Below are 24,427 nucleotides of genomic sequence, written 5' to 3'. Positions count from 1 at the left end.
CGCTCCAGGGCGTTTTTATCCCAACCCGCCGGCTGTATGCACTACAAATCCTGACTGTTTTCTAATAAAATGATACACACACGGGCGACGTGTAGTTTTTAGCTCTTGCGTATACGTTATTCGATTTTCAGAGGTCGTTCAGTTCATTCTTACAGCGGCGTTTTTCTTTCTTTCGAGACCGAATATTATTCGTACGTATATAATAATAATAATAATAATAATAATGATAATAATGTATACACACATAGACCGGCAAGGACATTGAAATGTGCAGCAACATCAATCAAACGAGATCGTTAGCTTGTACTGCGGCGCATATTCGGCAATTAGTCGGTGGCCGATGCAGAAGTCTCACGTTCCTCTTTTAAACCATACATATAACTTATATAGTTAGTTTCTTACCATCACATTATGCGTTTAATATTTACACTATTTATTTGGGTATTTTTTTTTTAAATCATTATTCAAAACGTTTAGCATAGTGTATAAAGATATGCTTCTCACGTAAGAATACACTTTCCAAGCAAGCACATAACCGAGGCAAACATTAATTAGTATCGTTAAATTTAGGTATTTTTGCTGGAGGGAAGGCATAAAAAACTTAACTGCACATCATTACACCCTGTATAAATTTGCTAGATTATTATGAACATTATACCTTCTTGTACAATCCTCCCACTATAGTTACTACTGCATTGCAAGGTACAAAAAAAAAAAAATAGACACGTTGCAAACGCTGTCATATATAAATGAAACCCTACCTGTCAGTAAATGGATAATACAATACGCGTCAGTATTATGATTGGCAAATGAATATGTCAGACGGGTTTTTTTAAAGGTTTTCATAAGCTTATTTATATCCGGTACGGGGGTGAAGGATTTATAATAAAAATTCAATTAAAAAAAAAATTAATAGGATTAGGTTAAAGGGTATCGAAATTATATTAAAGGTTTACTCGCCGTCTTCAAAAGGAACTCGATATTTTTAACTACGCTGCAGGAAATGGTAATAAAGAGAAAAAGTTTTTGGGTGTCTGAAAATACGAGTAAATGTTTAAAACGAATGCAATGGTTGAGTCATTAAAGGAAAGAATTATAATAGATTATTATTTATTCGTGATGTCATTATTATAGTTTCATACTTTAATCTAAATAAGAGAGTTAAGAGAAAAAAATAATGAAATAGATATTCAAGCGGACGTTTTTATTTTTTAAATTTAATTATAATAAACCGTTAATTTAGAATAGCATCCTAATGTTTGTATATGTTATAATAAAATAAAAATATGTTTCAAGAGTTACGGCACAATAAAATATTTAATTCTGTTCTTCTTAAATGCATTTAAAACCTAACAAAATAAATTTTTTCAACAAAAAATGTCCCAAGTCTCTTGCGTGAATTACATATGGAATTTAATTTACTTTGAGCATGAGTTTACAATTACATATTAAGGTCATTTAAATTTTAGAGTAACATAAAGAGTATAAAATACTGAATGCATCTTTATCAAACAATGAATATGTTTTAGTTTATAGTAAGAATTAATGTTTAATATAAATAATATATTATTATTATACAATCATAAATAATGCATATCATAATAATATTAGTATAATTTCAATTTCAATAGGTAAATTATTGCATGTGTAATTTTTATATATTATTATGAAAAACATTATAATACTATAGTTAACCATTGTATGCAATAATTTAATTTATCAATAAATTTACCTAATTATTCCGTATTTAATAATAAACTTACTACAACTCACAGTTAGTAAATAAAATATAATACAATAAAAAAAATTAAAAAATAGTACCTATAGGTATATTAAAGTTAATTGTATATTAAAATAACATTTTAATCGACCAGCGTTATAGGGTAAAATAGAAAAATATACATTAAAAAAAAATACCTAAAATACCTCTAACATATCGAGCGATTTTTTCAAAGCGAATAATAACAATAATATAGCAACTCGTGTGCCGTTATAGACGAAAAGTAGCTGGTACCTAAGCTAACAGAAAGCATTTTATAAACGTCCATCGGGTCTCAAGCGAGTGTTTTAATAATAAATATAAAACAGACCCAAAAAAGAGAAATACGAAACCTATACGCGGGGCGGTAACGGTCTAATAGATTTAAGGTAAAAAAAAAAACGACTTTGATATATAACTAGAAGCCAAATACTGCACACACGCACTGACATAATAATACATATATATAAATATATTGAGTGTAAAGGAGGAAAAACGAAAAGGAAATTGAAGCGATATATTTTCGCGTGAGGGGTTAGCCGCCGGTCGTTTCGTTAATATGGAAATGGACGAGCAGCTATTATTGGGTTCTTCGTCCAACACCACCCTTTTTGGATTTTTGAACGCGCGTGCGTTATGATTGATGCGGTGCGAATTATTATTAACAATCGACGCGGGCGCATTCGCTCATTCGTTGCAGACGATATTCAGGTAAAAGTGCACGTATAGAAACGCCACCTCCTGAGACGTACACGTAACGACGGCATCCCGTCGCGAAACTCGAATTTTTTTTATGTCCTGTTTGGCCGTTTGCGTGCAAGCAAATCGCATCTCGAACGCTGATTGATTATTTATTTTGAAATCGTTTCATCTTCAAGACAACTTTAAATAAATGTTAAGAACCGTACAATAATGTCGTAGAGCAAATTTGCTCGATCTGTGCTTATTAAATTATACCTTTATTTTGTTAGTAAAATAAATAAACAAATAAGTACACATTAATATAAATTATTATCATTTGTATACCTATTTGTTTGTCTAATATATAATTTAATGTTTGGATACATTTATTATAAAGTACACGAGGCTCGTGTATATTCACAACAAATAAAAAATATATTGCTAAAAATAGATTGAACCCGGCAGGTTTGTATTATCTAACATGAGTAATTGCAAAAAAGAGATTTTCGAAATTGTAAATTAACAAAATAATTTGCGTATTTTAACGTTTCCACACTAGTTGCGAGTCAATGGTTGCATATTAACTTCTATATACATCTTGCTTATATCCTATTGAATTTTTAAGATTCCATATCATCATTAGTTATACTGTTACCTATGTAAATTGAGTAAATGAGAGTAATAACTAATCACTAATAAAATATAATATATTTATTGTAATTTAAAATTGAACCTGTAAAATCTTGAATATTCTTATCAAGTATAATAATATTTTTCTGACGTTCTATTTAATAAAATACTACCTTAAGTTAAATAACTTAAGTATTTTAAATTATACAATTATTCTTAACAACGCAAACAACTGATTTACATAAATATTGTTACGTTACAATACATGTGGTTTTGAATTTTTTTTTATGTTTTCCGTTTACTTACATAACTATTTTATATTTAATTACATGTTGTTCACATCATGCGTTATAAAATATACATATGTATTATCACATATTCGACCGATGTGTGCAACTTGACATCACTGAAATAGTCTGTTGTACAATAGCAGTTGCAGCACGTGCAATAGTTCTTTGAATCGGTGTGCTCGGATTGAAGATGAGTGTACAAAACTATAAAATAAGGTAGGGAAAATAAAATACCCGTCTAGGACCAGTCTGGGGGGTACCGGCTTTAATGCAGTTGTGTAAAAAACGTGACCAGACTGCAAGAACGTGTAGGAAATTGTCAACAAAATGCGCATACATGAATGGGAATTATATTGTTGCAGGGAGGAAAAAAAAGAAAGAATTGTCTGTTTACAAGAATTTATTGAAGAATTTCCTAGTCTGGTTGAGAAACTGTTTATTCGATGTGGTCCAGTAACGATTTTTTTTTTACATAATATAGTACCTGTTAATTATTATATTTCTCGTATGCATTATTATAATTTATCATCGTTTCCCTTCCACTTTTTATATTTCCGACCTGAAGAAAGACATTAAAAACGAAATTAGTTTTTTTTCTACGAATAGTTCTACTCCCACCATTTTTATAACATTAATTATGCTTTCGCTATTACACGCAATATAATACCATTCATTTGCATAACTGATAATCAAGAGCAACATTCATGTACTTAGTAGGTACACACTCGTTTCCGATATTGAATTTCTGCGTGCAAAAAAACTACACTATCTGAATCGTAATCTTATTCGGAATAAAAACAACGTGTGCATTTACGCGTTTTTATGTGCATTATATTACATATACATTTATTACTAGGAATAAAATAGCATAGAACTTTATATCCATATAAAAAGAAGTAATTTAAAATTAAATTAGATTTACGCTTGTCTGTATAAGACATGATTAATGAGAACGAGCCAGTTGTTCAGGTTTCAGTTATTTCAACAGTAGTGCAAGTCATTTTACATTTTTATCCCATTGGATTTATATGATGCAAAGATACATAACAAAAACACTAATTTTCTAATTTTTTGTTTTTACATACCTGCATGTAGTCCGATACATTTGGTTGAATTAAGATATTTCGTATTACGCATTTTGGGTGATTTAGATTAACGGAGTACAATAAAATAACTAGTATTCACGTTTCGGTTCATTAAATTACTACGGGGAAGCCGGAAAGAAAGCAGACGAACCACCGACTCCCGAGAAGTTCGTGACATACCGAAACTATTAACTCGTGCTCAGTACTGGACCGTTTCGGTTTAATAACGCAATTTGTCTTTTACGGAAGATCACGATAATCTAATTAGATCAACGTAAATATAGGTATGTTTTTACTATTTGGAAAACTAGAAATTACTGATTATTAAAATTTCGAAAGACAACAAAAATATCGACCATGGATTTTTAACGAGAGCAGAAAATATATCGTTTTTTTTATTGAACCAAATTATTGACACAGAGAGTGAAAGTAACATATATACGTATACATTAATACACAACCGTTTATTGCTAATATTGAGCGTGAAATTTGGAGCCTAAAAATGTTTCATTTTTTTTTTTGTTTTGTTTTTCATTTATAATTCCGTATTACAATGCCAAATTCCATTGTCAAATATCATTCGGTCGTCCATCACGATTCGTCGTCTGCGGTCCAGTCGAAAACAATACACGAAACTACTACTTCATTATTTCATTATTTTTTCTTTTTTTTTATTCCATAGACCTCTAATAGACTCTCATTAATCTGTGCCGTGTTTCCCACGGAGTTAATCCTTTTACTTGTACCGATTCTCCAGTAAAAAAAAAAAGAAAAAAAAATCGGCACCAAACACTCATATAAGATTCTTACACAACGCTTACGCCAACGTATATTATATTAAATATTTATATATACATGTATATATAAATACAATATCATATACCTAAACACAATAAACTAACCTGAGCCAACGTTTTACAGGTAGTCGCCCCTATAGGGTGGTGGTGACCGGTGGTAGTGATTGTAGTGGTGGTGGTGGTTGTGCGTTGGCGCCAGTTTTCTGCACCCGAGAGCTATCATTTTTTACATCGAGTAAACACGTTTTGAAAGTAGTACTTATATTCTAAGATGAGGCCTAATAGCCGTAAAAATATCGTCGATAATTTTCGACCGCAACGGTAATAAAAATGCCAAGGTCACCACCGATACAAGAACGCGAACATAATTATGTTTGGCGAAACGAATAAAAAAGGAGGGAATTATACACTGTAGTGATGCACAGTAAACATTTTACACATATTGTTGTGTAATATGTGTTTGTGTAGAATAAATGATTAAAATAGAATTTTAAGACTCACCATCTCGGCAGTAGAATTTGTGTTCTAGGTGCATCAGTCGGTCTGAAGTGTCTAAAAAAAATAAATGAAACACACATTATAGTGTTGAAGAAATAAAAAATATACGCATGTTGAGTGATATATATACAGACCAGATTTCACACACAATTTAAAGTGAAACTATGCAAACAAGAAAACAAGGTGAACGACAGTTTCGCAGAATAAAATATAATATTCCTATTAATATCGTCAATATTATGATAAATTGACCGATTAAATGTTTTAATTTTGTCTCGTATATATTATAATATTTCGGTAGATATTTGAGTCATTCGTACATAGTGATAGTCATCTGGTATTTACGAGATGAATCAAATGTGTTGACGTCACCGTATAGTATATATCATAGTATAAATCATGAGCCTATAAATTATCATGTTTAACACAAATAAAAATAATTTAATATTATTAGTGTATTACCTATAGAATTTTTTTTTAATTAAAATATTCTCAATGGTTTTGAATATTTAATTTAATATACAGTTATCGGAATCATATTGTATTGGTCTTGGTACATAGAAGCAAAAAAAATAAAACCGCAACAAATGACCATTATGGCATTACAGACTTTTACTTATCTAGTTTATATCAAGAGTGGGGAAGATTAATAATCATACACAGAGTCGTGTGTGTGTCATTAGCGGGGTCCCAAAGTTTGAGGGGAGGTGGGGAGAGAATCGAAAGGCACACACTCGTTCGGACTAATGATATTTTAATGAGAAACAGAATGGGTTTGAAGCATATATATGTAAAGAATATTTCGTCGTTAAGCAATACGATATTATTTCTCTACCTCTCTTTCTTTCGGGTTCTTTTTTTTTTAATAACGCATGATTCAGCCCCGCGTGTCAGCCATGAATAACTAATGGCCTTCTCTCTAAACACTTTTTCATTCTTCCGGGGCTACCGCGGTTGTTATTATTATTATCAACTATTATTATTAAAATACAATTTTCGTCTATTCTAATTACGCGCCGGTTTCCATATATTATATCCACAGACGCTTTTATACACAATTAAGACCAAGGATTTCTTTCGAACCCTTTCTATCTCGCCGCTAATGAATTCCTAACGCTCGGTATATAGTGTATGTGTGTGTGTGTGTGTGTGTGTGTGTGTATGTTTTTTGTCCATCTTAATGCTTTTTTTACATATCAGACCGCCACCGTCGTCAACGCACATGAATAAATATATTATATACAATACACTATATACATGTATGAGAGCTACCGGGTGGCACCGAAATTCGCAGCAATAAATTCCACTATAGAGACCTTGACTTCATTTCAAGACTCCCTAGACATATCCATACAATAATCGCTTTTGTCTATATCCCGGGCCCGGTAATACTTCTCTCGGTAGGATCTCGTTTATTGTTGTGGTTTTCGTTACTATGTGTGTCAAGCACTCGAACTCGAATTCACTTTTCGAACGCTAAAAGTGTCCCGCTGGCCCTATAAATCCTATAGTCACGTTCAAGGAAATACACATAATATTCTATGAATATAATAAAGTGCACTATCTATGCCGAATAAGTTACATGTAAATACAACAGGAAAATATAATATAGAGGTTATACAAACATCACAAATATTTGATAAAATAACGAATGATATCATCGAATCGCGTGTAATGACTATTTAATATATATATATATGGACAAATGTTAAAGTAAAAAATCACCGAGGCAACACATTTCGCACGTATATATTATAATATATAAAACGTATTGTGATATAGTTATTTTGCAGGCGTATCTGGTCAGATATGATAATACGTAACACAGCGTTCTATTCGCGATAGAGATAATATATATATATACACATCTAGTGAGCCGTCCATATATTCCTATACGAACGATTTTACTCACGTCGAACATATAATATAATATGGAAAAAAAAATTACACCGATGGTCAACAGTGGCGGCGGGAAAGTAATAGCGTTTGATGTCGGCGCAGGTACCTATATATTATATTATATACATATAAACACCGACACTTAATTTCGTTTCCAGGCCGCGTATATTACCCATATTACCTATATATACATGTACACAAAACCGTTTAGCAGTCGGTCGTATATACCGGCGCTATTATTGTACGAAACAGGCGTATAGTACAGATTTTGAAATTTGTAAAAGTGAAGAACTCGACGCTCGCGCGCGCGAGCGCAGAGAAGAGGCGTTTATAATATATTATTTTCCTCTTTCGTTTTGATTGAGCACACCTGTCTCGGCGGACGCGCGTTTATGCGCATATAAACGTAGCGTACGATACATATATTATACACACATAATACACCTATGTATATATAATGATAGTATTACGGGCGCTGCAACCGCGACCGGCTCAAGTCCTACTACCACAGTCTCGTCGTCGTCGTCAGTATATCATATTATTATCATTATTATTATAAATTATATCGAGTGCGAGCGGCGTTCGTCAGTAATGAAGACGTCGTCGTCGTCGGGCCACGAACCGATTTACATGCAACGCGCGGCGGCGGCGGCGGCATCATCATCATCGTTCGTAGTCATCGTCGTCGTCGTCGAAACACTCGTAACATAATATCATATAGTGATATAGGAATTGTAAAATAAAAATAAAAAACATTCCTAGGTGCCGGTCGCCGGCCTCGGGGGCACAGCCAATCCTCCTCCTCTTCTTCTTCCTCATTCTACCGCCACCGCCACACCGGTGTGGTTTTTTTTAATATGCGTACCTACGGCTTATGTGTGTGAGTGTGTGTAATTTTTTTTTTCTTTCCACTCTTTACACGCGTTTGACAAACGACCACCGCGCGTATCTATGACGATGATGCGGCGGCGGCGGCGACGGTGATTAATCCCTTGCGCGATAATTGGACAAATTGAAACGGTGCGCCGCCGCGGGTAACTTGTTCACACCGTGTCGTCTCTCCTCGCGCTGTACATGATGCGTGTTGCCGCCCGAGGAAGTATATATTTTTTTATTATTACGTATTACCATGCGCGGTAGTAGGACGCGCACATACACATTATTATAATATATTACTTACCCAGATCTCACCGTACTACATATAAATTTTATATATATATATATATACATCATGTATGTGTGTGTGTTTAGTGGTAGGACGGACGGGCGCGTTGGCAATTATTGTTATTATTATTATTATTATCAACCGAAGACGACCGGTGCGCGGTGGGACAGGTGCGGAAACGACGGGGGCGACGGTTCCGCGCGAGACCACTGTCGTCGTGAACGTATATAGGTATGGTATAATATTATTATATAACATTATATTATCATGGATAATAGTAGTCGATAGTAGACGCGTGAACACATATACATACGTATTATACGGAGTGGCGGTGGTCACCCGCCGATGGGCCGCGCGATTGTAGGTAGAGGTAGGTAGGCACAACACCCGCATCTCGTACTACAACAACAGAGTCGAAACGTTTTTACTCTTCGCTATATACACTTAATTTTTTTTTCCGCTCAACTCGGATCGCCTTTCGAGTTTCGACCCCAGTGTTCAAATCCTATACAAATATAATATTAAAACCCCCGCGCGTTGTTTGTATTTCGAAATTGCCAGGCGGGACACTATGGAGAGATAAACGCCGAGCCAACACCGAAAACCATCGTACGAATACCTCGACATATTATACGTTTATAATAATAATTGTATGACATTGATTACGCTAATTACGTACAAGGACTTTCTAAGTTATATGTGTTATTCACGAATAATTATTATTATTTCGCAACAAAGAAAACTGAAACAACGAGATTCTTTTCAATGGATGGTATTTTATTAATAATTTATGATTTAAAAACCATAACTTTTTTATACTCATATAAAAATATTAAATTACAAGACACTTAAATGATAAATATTCTTCGCAGTCATTTCAGTATCAACGTGAACGTTTTCGAGTTATAAATTATGATCAACCAACCAATTTTAAAAGATTTAAATACCAAATTTGATTTTTTTCTTTGTACGGATTTCTCTCCTTATAGTTTTCTTTTGTGTCACGACATCAATCTGAATACATACATTATAATATAATAATAATGGAATTGAGAAAAAACCGCATGTGGAATGATATTATTGTCCATGTCGGCCATTGGTCGAGACACCAATAAAGAACGCATTTTACTAACAAAAGAATAATTACCCGAAACGGATTACATATATCGCCGGCATTCTTGCACGAGTCACACAATCGATGACAAATAATATTCTTAATGCATTTTTATTTTTTCTGTCTTGCTCTTTCTAAGACGTTCGTCTTCTTACATATTATACTGTATTCATTATTGATAACTACGAAGGCCTTACACACGTGTAGTATGGTATGTATGTGTGTATGAAAGGAGAAGCTAATTCCGAACTAACAAATTGTGCCGAGTCATTACCGGAGTAGAAATAATACGTTTTAGCTTCTGGGCTTTTAACCGGGCACTTCTTTTTTCTTATATATAATCATAACGTATTCATAAGACGATCGACGCGCCGGTCGTCTCTCTGTTTCTCAGTACATTTAATTTATTTCTTTTTATTTCCCATTATTTTACTAGGTTTTTTCCCATTCTTATATACACATACCACCCTTCTGTCTCTTGTACGATCAAGTGGCGAGTCCAATTTAGATTTTTCGGAAAAGTGACTTTAACGCCCTAGGCTTTGTCGTGAGAACGAAACAATACCGACACAGTCATTCGGCGAAACTGTATGTTATATACTTATACAGTGATATTTATCTCTGAATACGATTGTATAAGGTTATATTAAAATACACATAATATATTTTAACATCTTCTGACTAAAATCTGATATCGAACCTGTTAAATTGACGTATCAACAGGTGGTATACAAATATGAATGCATTTAAACGTCGTTGCCCCGGGTGCAATCTACAGGGATCTCTGGAGAAAAGGCGCCACTGATTTTTAGTTATTATTGGCACTTGTCCGGGTTCACTGGGAGCGTGAGATAATGCACTTATAATTATTGTACTCGAAGGAGAAGTAAATTAAAAACCGATTTGATGCATTTAGACATTAACATAAAATGTTGGATACGATATTATATGGTAATTTTACCAGTCCTTGTTCTAATGCGTTACGACGGAAACCAGGCTATACGTTACCTTTAATAATTTCTTCAAGTTTTGATGGATATACGTCATTAGGTACACCGTAAATGCAATTGTTCACGTGTTCGAATAACAAAATATTAAACAATCAAGGACGAAACCTTATTTTATTCCTTCTTAGCACTTTTTATCTTTTGTTTTTACATAATTAACTACACGGCTGTTCAATGAAAATATATATATCGTCCATTGGCTGAAAGACATGCATATTATTTTGTTTATACGTATAAAATGTGTGAACTCATTGTTTCTGTAGATGATTACTTTAGACATTATTCAATTTTTCATTTTTATAACCATGATATCTCATTATGTCTTATGCAAGTCTTAAAACGGAAACTCCTTGAGATCGCCGGTGCAGATAAGACGGGATATCACCGAAATTAACGGCACTAGGTCATAATATTATGCTAACGTGTTATTTGCATAAAATTAAAAGACTACTGTGTTACAGAGGTCGTACGTTATTGTTCCCTTTTGTTTCGAGTAATTTTTATTTAACTACGCGGTGGTGCCTAAATCCAATTATGGAATTAATGACGTGGCAATATTAAAAAAAAAAAAAACATAGAATTTAAATTTTAAATTTTTGAGTAATAAACACCACGATTCTCTACTAATGATATAATATAAAATGAATAATATATAGGTTTAGAAAACTTAGGTAGATGTTCTCCTGTAAAACAAATTATAACGTCAATCACACGGCCACGTCATCAGCATGTATTTATTATATACCAATTAGTCATACGTCGCAACGAGAACGATACAAATTACTAATTAGTTACTATATCGATGTTTCTTCTAATTTTATTGGTACATTATACGCGTTTTGTAATATGTTTTTTTTCCAGTGAAATAATAATAATAATGACGGTGGCTTAATGACAATTATCTTCAAATAATAAAATGCTTTGAATAGCTCGCCAAGACGTTTTCTCGATACGGTTACTTTGCATGACATGTCTACATATTATTATTATATAATAACGTCAGTGGGGAAATTATAAATAAGAAAATATTGAATAAGTATGACGTTGCGTGTGATAAATAATTCACGGGAAAATCGCGATAATCACGATGGGCGTGGCGTACGGAAACACGGTTGATACCAAACGGTACCATGAAGCGAGACATCGTACGCGTGTAGGTACATAATAAAATAACGTATAACGTATGCTTCTGGAGCGGTTACGCGCGGTTTCTGAATCTGGAAAAACATCGGATTCGACCTCGTGAAGGTGACAACCGCCGCCGGCAATACCATAATATTATAGCGATATCAAATACTCCAAATCGTTTTGCGTTAACCCTCGAACACGGTAAAAACCGCGAATTGATGAAATTCAACGCCCATCGTCAATGTGTACGTATTTTAGGTCCACTGCTTGACTGCGTTCGCGCATGTGTGACGGGGACGCGAATCGCCCGTCAAAGTCGTCTATGGAAAAATGCGGAAACGCGCGCGCGCTGTTTTATTTTTTAATCGTTATTGTTTTTTAGTTGGATATTGTATTGTTATATATGGTTTTGGCTCGAGCGGGGGAATTCATGAGTCTCGCGCGCCGAGGTAGACACACGTCGGCCGTGCGTATTTATTATATTATACCATTATTACAAACATCTGTCCGGGGGACGCAGCAGCGGCGCACGGGCACGACCGCCGGCCCGAGAGTCACCGTGTAAATATTATAACGGCGCGCGCGAGCGATACGTATGGTAACAATAATAATGGGTACTACACAGATGGGCGGGCGGGGGATGAGGAAGTGTGCCCTCCCGAACAAAGTAGCCCTCGTGCCCAACCCGTTACGCCGTTCAATCCGCACGGGATTCGGACCCGCAGACCTAACCGACGACGGCGACGATGATGATGATGATGGGGGGTGGATGCCGGATGGGGTTACGCGTACGCGAGCCGTCGGAAAACAAAACGGGAAAAAACCGGGAGGCGCGACCCTTCCGGATAACGACTTGTGTTACCTACCTCTTTTCTTTTTTTTCGCTTTCCGATCACGGTATAATTGTATGGGTACCTATTCCAACAAAAAAAAGGGTTTACCTACACGGAAAGGACGCGTGCGATATATCAACGATACGAGCTCGTGCAGGACAGGGACACTTTATTGGTAAATACAGCGTAATAGGATTACAGTCAAATGGCTTCTTCGCGTCTACCGCGGGTTGTTGTATAGTATTTTGTTATAATAATTTTTTGATGATTTTACAATAAAAACTTATGACAATACCGTACGTAGTAATTGGGTGGCTCACCGGAACTTAGCCCCCAATTAATATATTCAGAACCAGGGCTTAGCCCCTCAATTAACGTATTCAGAATCGAGGCCCTCCCCACAAAAATAAAATAAAGAAGAGCACCACCACGTGTCTATATAAAATTTACTTATTTATTAAAATTAATTAAATTATCATTTAAGTATCCGATTGGTTTTACGATGATGTGTTTTCTTTTTTACATTCTATGAACTCGTTTTCGGGTAGATATACATATACTAGTCTAAAAGATTTATTTTATTCACCTCTCTTCAAACCTAACATTTCCTCAGCTTGATACTTATTAAAAATTGGACACAACAGTAAATTTAGTACATAAAGATATTTATTTTCATTATTTAATTGTAACTTCAAGAATAACGATTTAAAGACTATAATTTAAACATTTATCAATTTGCATTTTTGAAAATACAAACATTAAACACACATAAAAAATTATTATTCAACCCAATTTCATAAGACTTTTACATAGAATCATGTGCCATAAATCGTTTGGTAAATGAACATTTTTTTTTTTTAAATTTTAAATTAATATTTCAAACGTTGTACTTTTTTAATTAGCCTACGGCTCAAAATTATAATTTGTAGTTAATTTTAATATACAAATTAGATACATCACGATTTACGATTGAAGAAGAAGGTAAACAATAGTTTTAAAAAAATGTAATTTTCTTATTCTGTAAAATATTATATTTATTCTGTTCAATTTGTCCAGGTTTCTTATGAAAATCATTTCTATATATATATATATAAAATTCATTATCAGGCAAAAGGGCAAGCTTTATGAACGTATATGTTTGGTATTTTATAGGATCCTACACGAACATAGGTTTATACGGTACATGGTACAAAACATAAATCGCGTAACACACATTATTGGTACAGAAACGATGTTCTTGCTGTTTGACACATCATAAATTCACAACAGGCATATTCACTTAATTTTTTGTAGTACAGAGTCTAACCATCAGTTTTAAGAATTTCAATACATAATGTATAAAAAAAATTGGATTTATTACACTTAAATTTCGTTTTTATGGTATAACACCGTCGCGCGCCGTGAACCGTAGTTTGAAATAATGTCAAAGTGTTATTTTTATTACGAGGTAAATCCCGGAAAAACTATTGGAAAGTTTTTTAATTTGATATAGTGTTAACGATCAACAGTGGTTAACTTGTATCAATTTCGTTTGCCGATTAGCAAACATTCCTCTCTGATAACATTTTTTTAAATACTTCACACATCCGCATAGTTTATATACATGAATATGTTACACAATTATGTCATCGACAGAATTCCTAACTATTTTAATTAGAGTATAATAACTGAGTTCTTATAAACTTATTATAAGGGATATAACCATATAAAATGAATGTATATGTTGCAATGTTTTGACGGTTATAGAAGACGTTACCCGATGAAACGAAAATAAAGAAACGGAACGAAACTAAAGCATTGTGATAAACGAACTAAGATATTGCACACGTGTGAGTTTTGTTTGTTTCGCAATTAAATAATAATTCTTAATTTTTACCAAGAATCGCATTAAAGAACATGAGCAAAATATAAACATTTTTTTTTTTTTTTTTATTGTAGTACAACTATCCGTTTCTATGATAATAAGTATACATTTTATGGATTTGAATACGATATGTGCATTATATGATGGATGTTTGTAATTCACACAATCTGCACACGAGATAAAAATGCATACAATTACTTATTATCCTGTGTGTAACTACATAAGAATTTATAATGATAAAATAAAAACAGGTGAACTGTAGAGTAATAACTCATACATACATAAAACGCAAATAAACATTATGGTGTAACAAAAAAAAAAACATTGTAATTAATGAGATTTCTAACTGCCTGGGTTAAAATTTGATTAATAATAAAATTAAACCAAAGAAATGTTTTATCATAAGCAAAACTGTTTAAAATAAAGTAGTGAAGACTTTGATTATTGTATAGATTATAAATCATAATGATTAAACTAATTATATCAATAGGTATAGAAAAAAGACAGATTTTTATTTTTTTTCGTGAAGATATTAAAAATATATTTATATAAAATCTTTACAGCTTTATATTATTATCGTTATGCTTCATAAATTATGTTTGAATTATTTAAGTTACTTTATATTTAGATTTAGCTAATTTAAAAAATAAAATATATACTATTTAAAATTTAATAATAATATTATAAAGTTAACAAATCATCAATTTGTTAGACGCTATTATAATAATTATTACTTAATATGAAAAAAAAAATTATGTCAAGATTTTTTTATCAATAAGTTTATTTGATACATATAAATAAATAAAAAAAATACTGATTATTTCAGTTTCAAGTTAAAAAAATTTTAAAAATATTTTCGAAAATTAAATACACACAGAAGTAAATTTGACAAAAAAAAATGCATTACAAAACATTTCTTTTGAAAAATGTTATTTATACTCGTAAATAATAACATTTAATTATCATTAATTTATTATTGTACAAGAAGATGTTTCTGATCTTATAAGAAGTTTTAAAAATAACACTATTAGTTATAATTTAAAGTCATGAAGAAATTAATTTTCTAATATCATATCAATATTTTAAATTTTAATCGTAATTTCACGGTTTATGTACACGTGCCGTCTCGAATAATCTATCGATCTCTGTTTAGGTGTATTATTCTAATTTTATAACTTGAATTTGGGAAATGTAAACGATCTGACAATGGTTACATTCAAACCCGTATCCTTTAAAAATAGAATTTCCGCGAAATGATTTTTTTTTTTTAATCTTAAGTACCTATTTAATTTTATTTCTATGAGGATCAAACAGTTTGCGCTTTCTTTATCGCATTAATCAACGAAACATAAGTATACTCCAAATTCCCGTGCAATCTAATTCCAAAATTAATTCGTTTAACAAGTTATACATTATACAATATTAATAATCATCGCATAATATCGAGTCAGAGATAAATAGGTTGTAGGAATCATAAAATGGAATATCGACCGATTCCACAATACAGGCACATATTATTAAGATTCCAAAACGATTTCTAATAATAATAATCCTGAAACGACAAGTCTTTGCAGGTGCGCGCATACGGTAGGAAAATACACCATCGTGTAGCGAGTGTTTAATTAAAAACCGTACAAGTACAATACACTCGTCGACAATATTATTAATAGCCAACAGTCTCGTCACATCTCATTCAATCGTACGAGCATGTGTATATTATCTCACGCCACAGTTTATAATTATTAGTATATTGTACTCTGATCATTAAAATATTGCAGCCGTGACGCAAACGCGATCGACGGATTCGGGAAAACATGATATTCTTTCACCGGAAATAACTCTCTCGGGAGAGAGACCTGCAGCGAGTGTAGGATTTTCGATAACCATGACTAATCGACATGTCGTTAGTCGTTAACATAATATTACGATCGCTAATTATAACACCGATGCCCTTGTTCTAAATATCGTACCAGACGTAATAATACTATTGTGTTCGATCGTTCCGAATATAACCGATGGGCTGCGATAAAAGGCAGACTTGCCGATGTCTCGCAATCGAGAGAAATACTTAGGTACAATAACAGGTGCCGCCGCGGGACGAGGGGCGCGAGACAAAGGTCGAGAAAATTTGAATAAGTGTGATACGTCGGGGTGAAACCAACAAGGTCAACATTGCCGTCAGTGTGTGATGATCGCGGCGGCAAAGGATAATGCAGGACACATAAAAATCGGCTTACCGTTTTCGTTGGGCGTGGGCGGCGGTAGCGGCGACGACTGATCGCCGCGACTCCTCCTGCCGCCAATGCTGCCGCGTTCGTCGTCTTCGTCTTCGTCGTCGTCGTCCTCGTCGTCGTCGTCGGACGACGAACCGACGGCCGCGTGGACGGCGCGCATCAGGGCCGGCGGCGGTGGCGGCGACGACACCGCCGACTTGGCGGACGACTGCTGGTGGCCGGCCGCCACCCGGCCGTGATGATGGTTGTTGTGGTGATGGTGCGCAAAGTACGGGTGCGCCCGGCCGCCGTTGTTGTACTTGGGCACGGACAGCGAGCTGAGGTCGAGCGGCTGTTGGTCGGTGGCCGCGGCGGCGGCGACGGAGGCGTCGCAAGACGACGGCCGCCGGCCGGCCAGCAGACCGCCGATGCGGTGGTGCTGTTGCAGGATCATGGCCGCGGCTGCGGCCGCCGCGACGGCCGCTTTGTCCGAGGGCGGCGAGTCGTTGTTGTTGTTGTTCTTGCTGCTGTGGTTGTTGTTGTTGTTCAGGTTGTGGAACTTGTGCAGGTTACGGTAGAACTCGAACCCGGCCGGGTGGAACTTGTGCGCGAGCTTCGAGTCGTCGTCGACCCGGCGGTACTGGGCGCCGGTGGCCGCGGCCAGCCTTAGCCCCTCTCCGCCGGCCACCGCGGGTAAGCCCTCCAGCTTAACGGACGGACGGTAACACGGGCGAACGCGCGCGCGCGACAAATGCTCGCGCGGCAAACGTAGTGTCTCGACGACGGCACAATCGCGCGTACACGACAATCGTAAAAATTAATAATAATATTATCCACGGCGCGCGTATGTTATTTATATTGTAATTATATAATATTAAAATAAATACAACAATACGCGTGTGTGACGTACGGGTATGACGACGACGACGACTCTCAATAATAATTCGATATTATTACGATGTCGTGTATCTCGACATGGGCACTGTGTCTCGCGGCGACGACGACGATTTATTAAAATTTTTTTTTTTTTTTTTGGGGTTTCCACTATATCGGTAACGAGGAAAAATTTTTAAAAAACGTAAAATAAAAAACGGAAAAAACCCAAAAAAAAAACGAACGACAACCGCACGCGGGACGACCGTGTACGTTTGACCGGTGCGTATGACTATATGAAGGCGGCGCGCGGTGTAGTCTCATTCAGTCGTCGGCGTCGCCGCCGCCGCCGTCGGCCACCGCCGCCACCGCCGCCGCATCCGCCACCACCACCACGCCGGACCGGCACGGGTGGAAGCGTTTACGCACACAGGTCCGGTGGGGCCGTCCGAGGGGCATGACGGGCGGCGGGACCAATCGGAACACGCCCCGCGTGCGTGTGCGCGCCGGTGTGTACGGCGGGCGCGCGCGTCGAGCGCTGTTCGCGGGCATTTTCGTCAGAGGCGACGACGATTTTCCTCTCCGTCCCCGTCGGACGTGGCGCGTACGGATTTGCAAAACTTTAGACCCCCCCCCCCAGGTCTCCTCTCACCGTCAAAAGTCCACCCGGCAGCTCTTGTAACTTTTCGCGGGTACGGATTTTTTTCTCGCATCTCCGGTCCCCGAAAGGACACGCCTAGTTCTTTAAATCGGACTTCCGTTTGGCCGCGCGGCTTTTTTAGGTTTTCTTATATTTGTACGCTCGGCATTTTTTTTTATACATAATATAATAATATAATACAATATATTTATTATACGTGCGCGTTGGTGCAGCAGGTATTTCGCGTACAAATATTATTCCTTTTTATTATTATATTTTTTTACTATAACTACGTTTTTCGAGCATCGAGAGAGAGAGAGAGAGAGAGAGAGATGTTGAACATCCGTTTAAAGTTTTATATCGCCTATTTTAAATTCTACTCTGATAAATGCCCTTTTCGTCCGTGGTATGTTGTAAACTATTTAACAACGACTATACGCCTCTATAAAAGTATAGGTTTGACTCTACTGTAGATATATATCAAATCGCACAATATATCATTTATAGGTATAATTTGATTTAAGTACTTATACAATTATCCTTTATGTATCAGTAATTAGCACAACTTTATACGTTTATATAGCAATATAATACGAAATTTGTTTCCAATGTCTGAAATATACGAGTATATAGTTAATTATTATATACACAATGTTTAAAAAAAAGTACATTATCATAAAAATATTAACGTTACAATACAATAAACATGCCAATAAATATCATTCATAGGTAAATCCAGCTTTTATGTATTTATAGCAGTCAATAATCGAAAATAGGCAATGCTAAATAATGCTAAAAAATACTAACTAAATTAAAATCTTCGTACCTATATAGTTTAGTATTTGTATAAATGTATTTAATGGAGTAAAATATTATATAATATGGCATGTAAATATTAGGTATAGTAAACGTATCAATTTTTATTCATCTAAGATATCGTAATACATGGATAGTTTACTTTAGTATACATATTATACCTTTGTATTGTATGCATAATTTATATTGATGTAAAATGTTGCGATATTAATTTTAACGTTTAATTATAATAATATGTCCTTACCTATAAAATTGCAGAACCATAAAAACTATCGACAACTAATCCAACGGATTCGTGAATGTGTCGCTTTAAAAAACTATATTATACTATTATATAAAAACAACGATAAAATCCCTTTTTTCAAAGTCCCCGCGGTAGTGCAAAAGTAGTTCTACAGCGCTAATAATATATAACCGGTCAAGTCCACGTATGTTACAGTATATACGTATATACAGTATATGATAGTTTTATTATAGTCATGTACATCTATCGGTGCAGCAATGACACGGAGTAAATGTGTATACGAGTAAAGCAGACTTGCAGTGTCTTATAAAATATACGAGACAAGTAGGCAATCGGTCGTATTTGGTAATGAAAACAACCACCATTATCGCGGTTAACACCGAAATAAAAATTTCTTTGCTAATCCGTACGCTCTACAATTCCATTTGAATAATATAATTTGAACACAGGCACAGATAATTATTAGAATATTATTTATTTATACAATATATACATCACGTATCAAACCGAGACCAGCATCAAACTACAATGGACCAAGTCGGACAAACTCTACAGTGGTATGTCCCGGTGTTTTCTTTTTTTTTTTGGAAAGGGAGAGGGGAGAACCCAACACGTTAATCGTACAATAAAATAACGACCCGAATATCGTTGTTTATTAATTTTTATTGCGATAGATGGTTTTTGTAATCAGAGAGCATCATAATAAAGGCCGACACTATATAAAAATATTATGCTTTCTAGCGGAATTCTGTCAACACAGCACTACAATACGATACTAGACGAAACTCTATTTACCATCGTATTGTTATTTTTTCGCCAGAGATCCGATTTGCTCTCCGTCTCGACAACAATATTCGTAATCGTAATATTTCTGGTCCGAGCGCCGGTCATTTTCGTTCATATAATATGCACTCTGCGCAAAGTACAAAAATGCATACGAGCTTGTATAGATGTCTAGGCATACTACACCTATACCGGTTATACTCGCGCATTATCGGGGCGAGCGACGAGACCGGCAAATCGCCTTTTCAAACACAGCACGTCACTATCCCTCCGGCTCGGTGGCGGCGTTTCTCCGCTAACGTGCAGCGATAGTGACGATACACAGATACACGCGCGGGAAATTTGTTTCGCCCACGCCGTATACATACATAACGTCATATTATAATAATAATAATATTATCACGAGCCCTTCATCAGTGCCTTTTGTGTTTTACGGCCGAGGGTCTTCGCCGCCGTACATATAACGTATAATATAATATATTATGTATGATGCAGACCTATATACGACCGACCCATCGTCATATTCTAATTGCACACTCGTCGTAGCGCACTATCTCGGGTACTATACAACAATGCAACGGTCATTTCGCTGCGACGGACTACAATAATAATAATATAATGTATATTATTCACGCGCACACCTCTGCAGCGCATAATATAATATATATAATAATAGTATAGATGATGGTCGTTATATATACATGTACGGAATGGTTTTATTTTTTCCGTCGTTTTTATTGCTATTCGCGCCTCCACCCCCGCGAACCTCCGGATACGGGACACGCTGATATTTATGCAGCGTGTGTGTATACATATATATGACGACAACTGGGTCATTTCAACAGATGTTGACGTTATACACATAATAATAATATATACGCGTACCTATAATATTAATATAATGTATACCGGCGTATCGTGCGTGTATGTATATGTGTGTCTATGTGAGTGCATATAGGTACCTATATGTATATATATATATACGCAGCCTCCGCCGAACGGTCATCTCGTCGCGGCTCAAAGGTGCGGCGCGGGGGCGGTATTGATTTTTCGCATTCACACACACACACAGGCGCCGCGCCCGCACGCACACATACGCACAATGGGGCCCGCGGTGTTGACCGGTGAACAACGCGCAGAGGGGACGTATTATATTATTATTATTTTAACCAGACGGACGCGTCATACGGCGTAGTGTACGAAATTATTGTGTATATATATCGTTATAATAACGGATTTCTGACGCGCAAAGTATTTTCGTAATAATAAGTAAATGCTATGGAGGTGCCTAAATACATAATACAATATATACGTAGGCACTCAACGCGGGTTGCGTTTGACCGACTTCACGCGCCGCCGTTAACAAACGTCGCGTACCTATTTTAATATTGCAGCGCCCATTGTATTGTCACATGACGATGTGTTTTAATGTGTGGAGACCGGAATTATATTATGCGCTAAAAAGGCGCTAAATATATTATTATGACGTGAACGAGCAGAATAAAAATGACAAAATATGTACCAAATATGCGCAAATACGTTCGAGATGCGTGCGCTGTTATATATGCGCGTTAAAAACTCACAACCCTTTAGATATGCACTTATATGCAAAATAATATTTGGTTTATTAAATCAGTTTGATTTGAAATGCCCACATGACCGGTCTTAACATGCATATCATACTCAATGTGAACAATATACAAATGTATTTAATTGTAGTTTCTATACATAATAGTAAGTAGTAACCATACATTACATAGGGATCGAACTGTGTTGAATTTTTCGGGTTATTGGATCAATATTATTTCAAATAGCATGTAATAAATTTATTTGAAAACTTCACAAACGCAATAGGTATCAAAAGTTTCAGTGCGTGTTAAAAGATATCTTGATTTGACTCTCGCATAGACTTGTTCAGAAGATCCCTCATTATATATCTTTTATAAATATAAATTATAAAAATATATTGATTTTTCATAGCTTTGGTGCACATATTATATAGGTTATTTTCATATGTTCTAGGCTCGCTAGCTTAATTTATCCGACGATTAATACAATTTTTTAATTTATTGTTATATAATATGTAGGTTAGAAATAATATGTTAAACAAAAAAGTTTTGAACTTATAACCATTAACGACTAATGTTATTATAAGGTTCGTTTTTTTTTAAGGTTCGCAATTAGTTTACTACTTACGTATTTGTTATAAGCAGTTGTACACATATAATAATATTTCGAAATAAATAACTTTAACGTTTCATATATATAATTTAATTATTTATAATTTTAGGTGTCAAAATGTCAAAATATACAGAGCCAATAATAATAAAAAAAAATTGGTAAGTGAATAAATTTGTTTTTAAGCGTATATTTTTAGTTTTAAAATCATCATAATTGCATGCATAAGTATTATTAAAAACATTTTTAGATCATTAAAGTTTGTTTTACGTAATAATGACTTTTTTTACAATAGTCATTGTCGTAAATCAGTCATGCTATTCCAAATAATTAATTATAAACTAATTGATATAGTAAGATGTAACGTAGTATGTACTCAAAACCGATGTTCATGTATAACAATATGATAAAAATAATATAAATAAATAATGATATATAATATACGATATTCAAAAATAATTCTGCGCACGATGCAAATGCACAGCATACCATTATTGCTGCTTACAAACGTCTTGTCTAGGTTATAAAATTACACTTAGTTACAGATATTAACATGTTCTAATGTTATTTTAACTACCTATGTAATGATTGATAATCATAATACTTTAACAAATATATATATATATATTAATAATATATGAATACTGAAAGCTACACAGGTATGTTTTCAATCTAAATTGTTCTATACTTTTTAACTATCTATATAAATATAATGATTTTTTTTACTTGACTATGCTGCTGGAACATGTATCTGTTTTTTTGCCCCGGTACCCTAAGAACCATCCGTAAATACTTGTATATTAAACATATAATAATGCATTTTATAATACGCTGTAGTTAGATGTATAGCGCTATTTGCTTCTATATTACAGTATACTGCACTACCTTATTTTGGAATGAATTTATTAAGCAATATCACAATAGTATTGGTAGCATATACTGATTTGTTTCGGTGCAGCAGTAGCACACTATTTTAACACGCGCTTGCTCTACCAACAGCGACTAAACTATATATTATATGTTTGGGTGTTCAATTGTAAACAGCACAAATGTTGCCTTATACTTCGAACGCTAGTTTAAATTAAGTTAAATTTTAAAGTTTGACAAGCATTTACAGCAACTCAAACTAATCAAATGTTTATTTTTATTCTGAACTAAAATAAATGAAATTCGTTATAAATTAAAAACATGTTTTGACATATTATTATGTCTCATACTATAACAAAATACTGAAATAACATTACTGTAGTCTGTAGCATACTTATACGACTGTGTAGTGACTAGTGTGTATAAACCATATTTTGAAAAAATTAAATATAATAATTCTAGACACTAGTGGATTAAAAGCTCTGTTTGATATTTCCTTCTTAATGCTGCAAAAGACACTTATAAGATATACTATTTAACTTGATTATAACTAATTAAATAATGACGTATTTCGAATAGAATTTATTTACATTTGCCTATACATTAAGTAATTATTGTAGTCTACTTTATTTTGTTATTAAGTCGCGGTAGTATAGAACATAATCATCACGTTAAATCAAACGTAATTATACTGACTATTCCAATCGACAACCACTGATGAAATTATGTACTTGTGCCAAATTGCGTGCCAAACATAATACAATAATAAAAGCACAACATAATATTTTATTATACATTTATTTTTACAATTGTGGCGTGATTAGGTAGTTGTTAAATATTAGGTACATAAATTCGCGTGTGATCTAAATAATAATACCTATGAGACATGACGTATATATGCGCCCCCCCCCCCCAAAAAAAAAAAAAAAAACAAAGATAAATTTAATGAATATTTTGTGTGAAAACATTTGTTTGATAATAGTACTTTCCAGTAATATCAAAACACGAAAAAGAATCAGGGGCATATGTTTCTAACTCACTGTAATATAATAAATTAAGTATC

General features: G+C 34.5%; 1 protein-coding gene across 2 annotated transcripts in view; it reads right to left on the bottom strand.

Moving 5' to 3' along the window:
* LOC112595368 (POU domain protein 2-like) overlaps positions 1-18,129 on the bottom strand; it is a 38,034-nt gene extending 19,905 nt beyond the window's left edge. Inside the window, exons 1-2 of one of the 2 annotated variants that reach the window (XM_025340527.1) lie at positions 16,988-18,129; positions 5,744-5,794 (exon numbers count right to left, since the gene is read on the bottom strand). In XM_025340527.1, coding sequence (XP_025196312.1) covers positions 5,744-5,794; positions 16,988-17,417 — 481 coding nt within the window. In that variant the 5' untranslated portion in view covers positions 17,418-18,129. The remainder of the gene's footprint in view (positions 1-5,743; positions 5,795-16,987) is intronic. The other variant, XM_025340528.1, reaches the window with a different exon arrangement.
* Between the last annotated feature and the right edge of the window lie 6,298 nt (positions 18,130-24,427).

Source organism: Melanaphis sacchari, unplaced genomic scaffold, assembly GCF_002803265.2.
Source record: "Melanaphis sacchari strain LSU unplaced genomic scaffold, SCAv2.0 Contig271_pilon_pilon, whole genome shotgun sequence".
NCBI classification, from domain to species: domain Eukaryota; kingdom Metazoa; phylum Arthropoda; class Insecta; order Hemiptera; family Aphididae; genus Melanaphis; species Melanaphis sacchari.
Note: the sequence above shows the minus strand (reverse complement) of the source record. Positions and strands in the feature narration are given on the sequence as shown.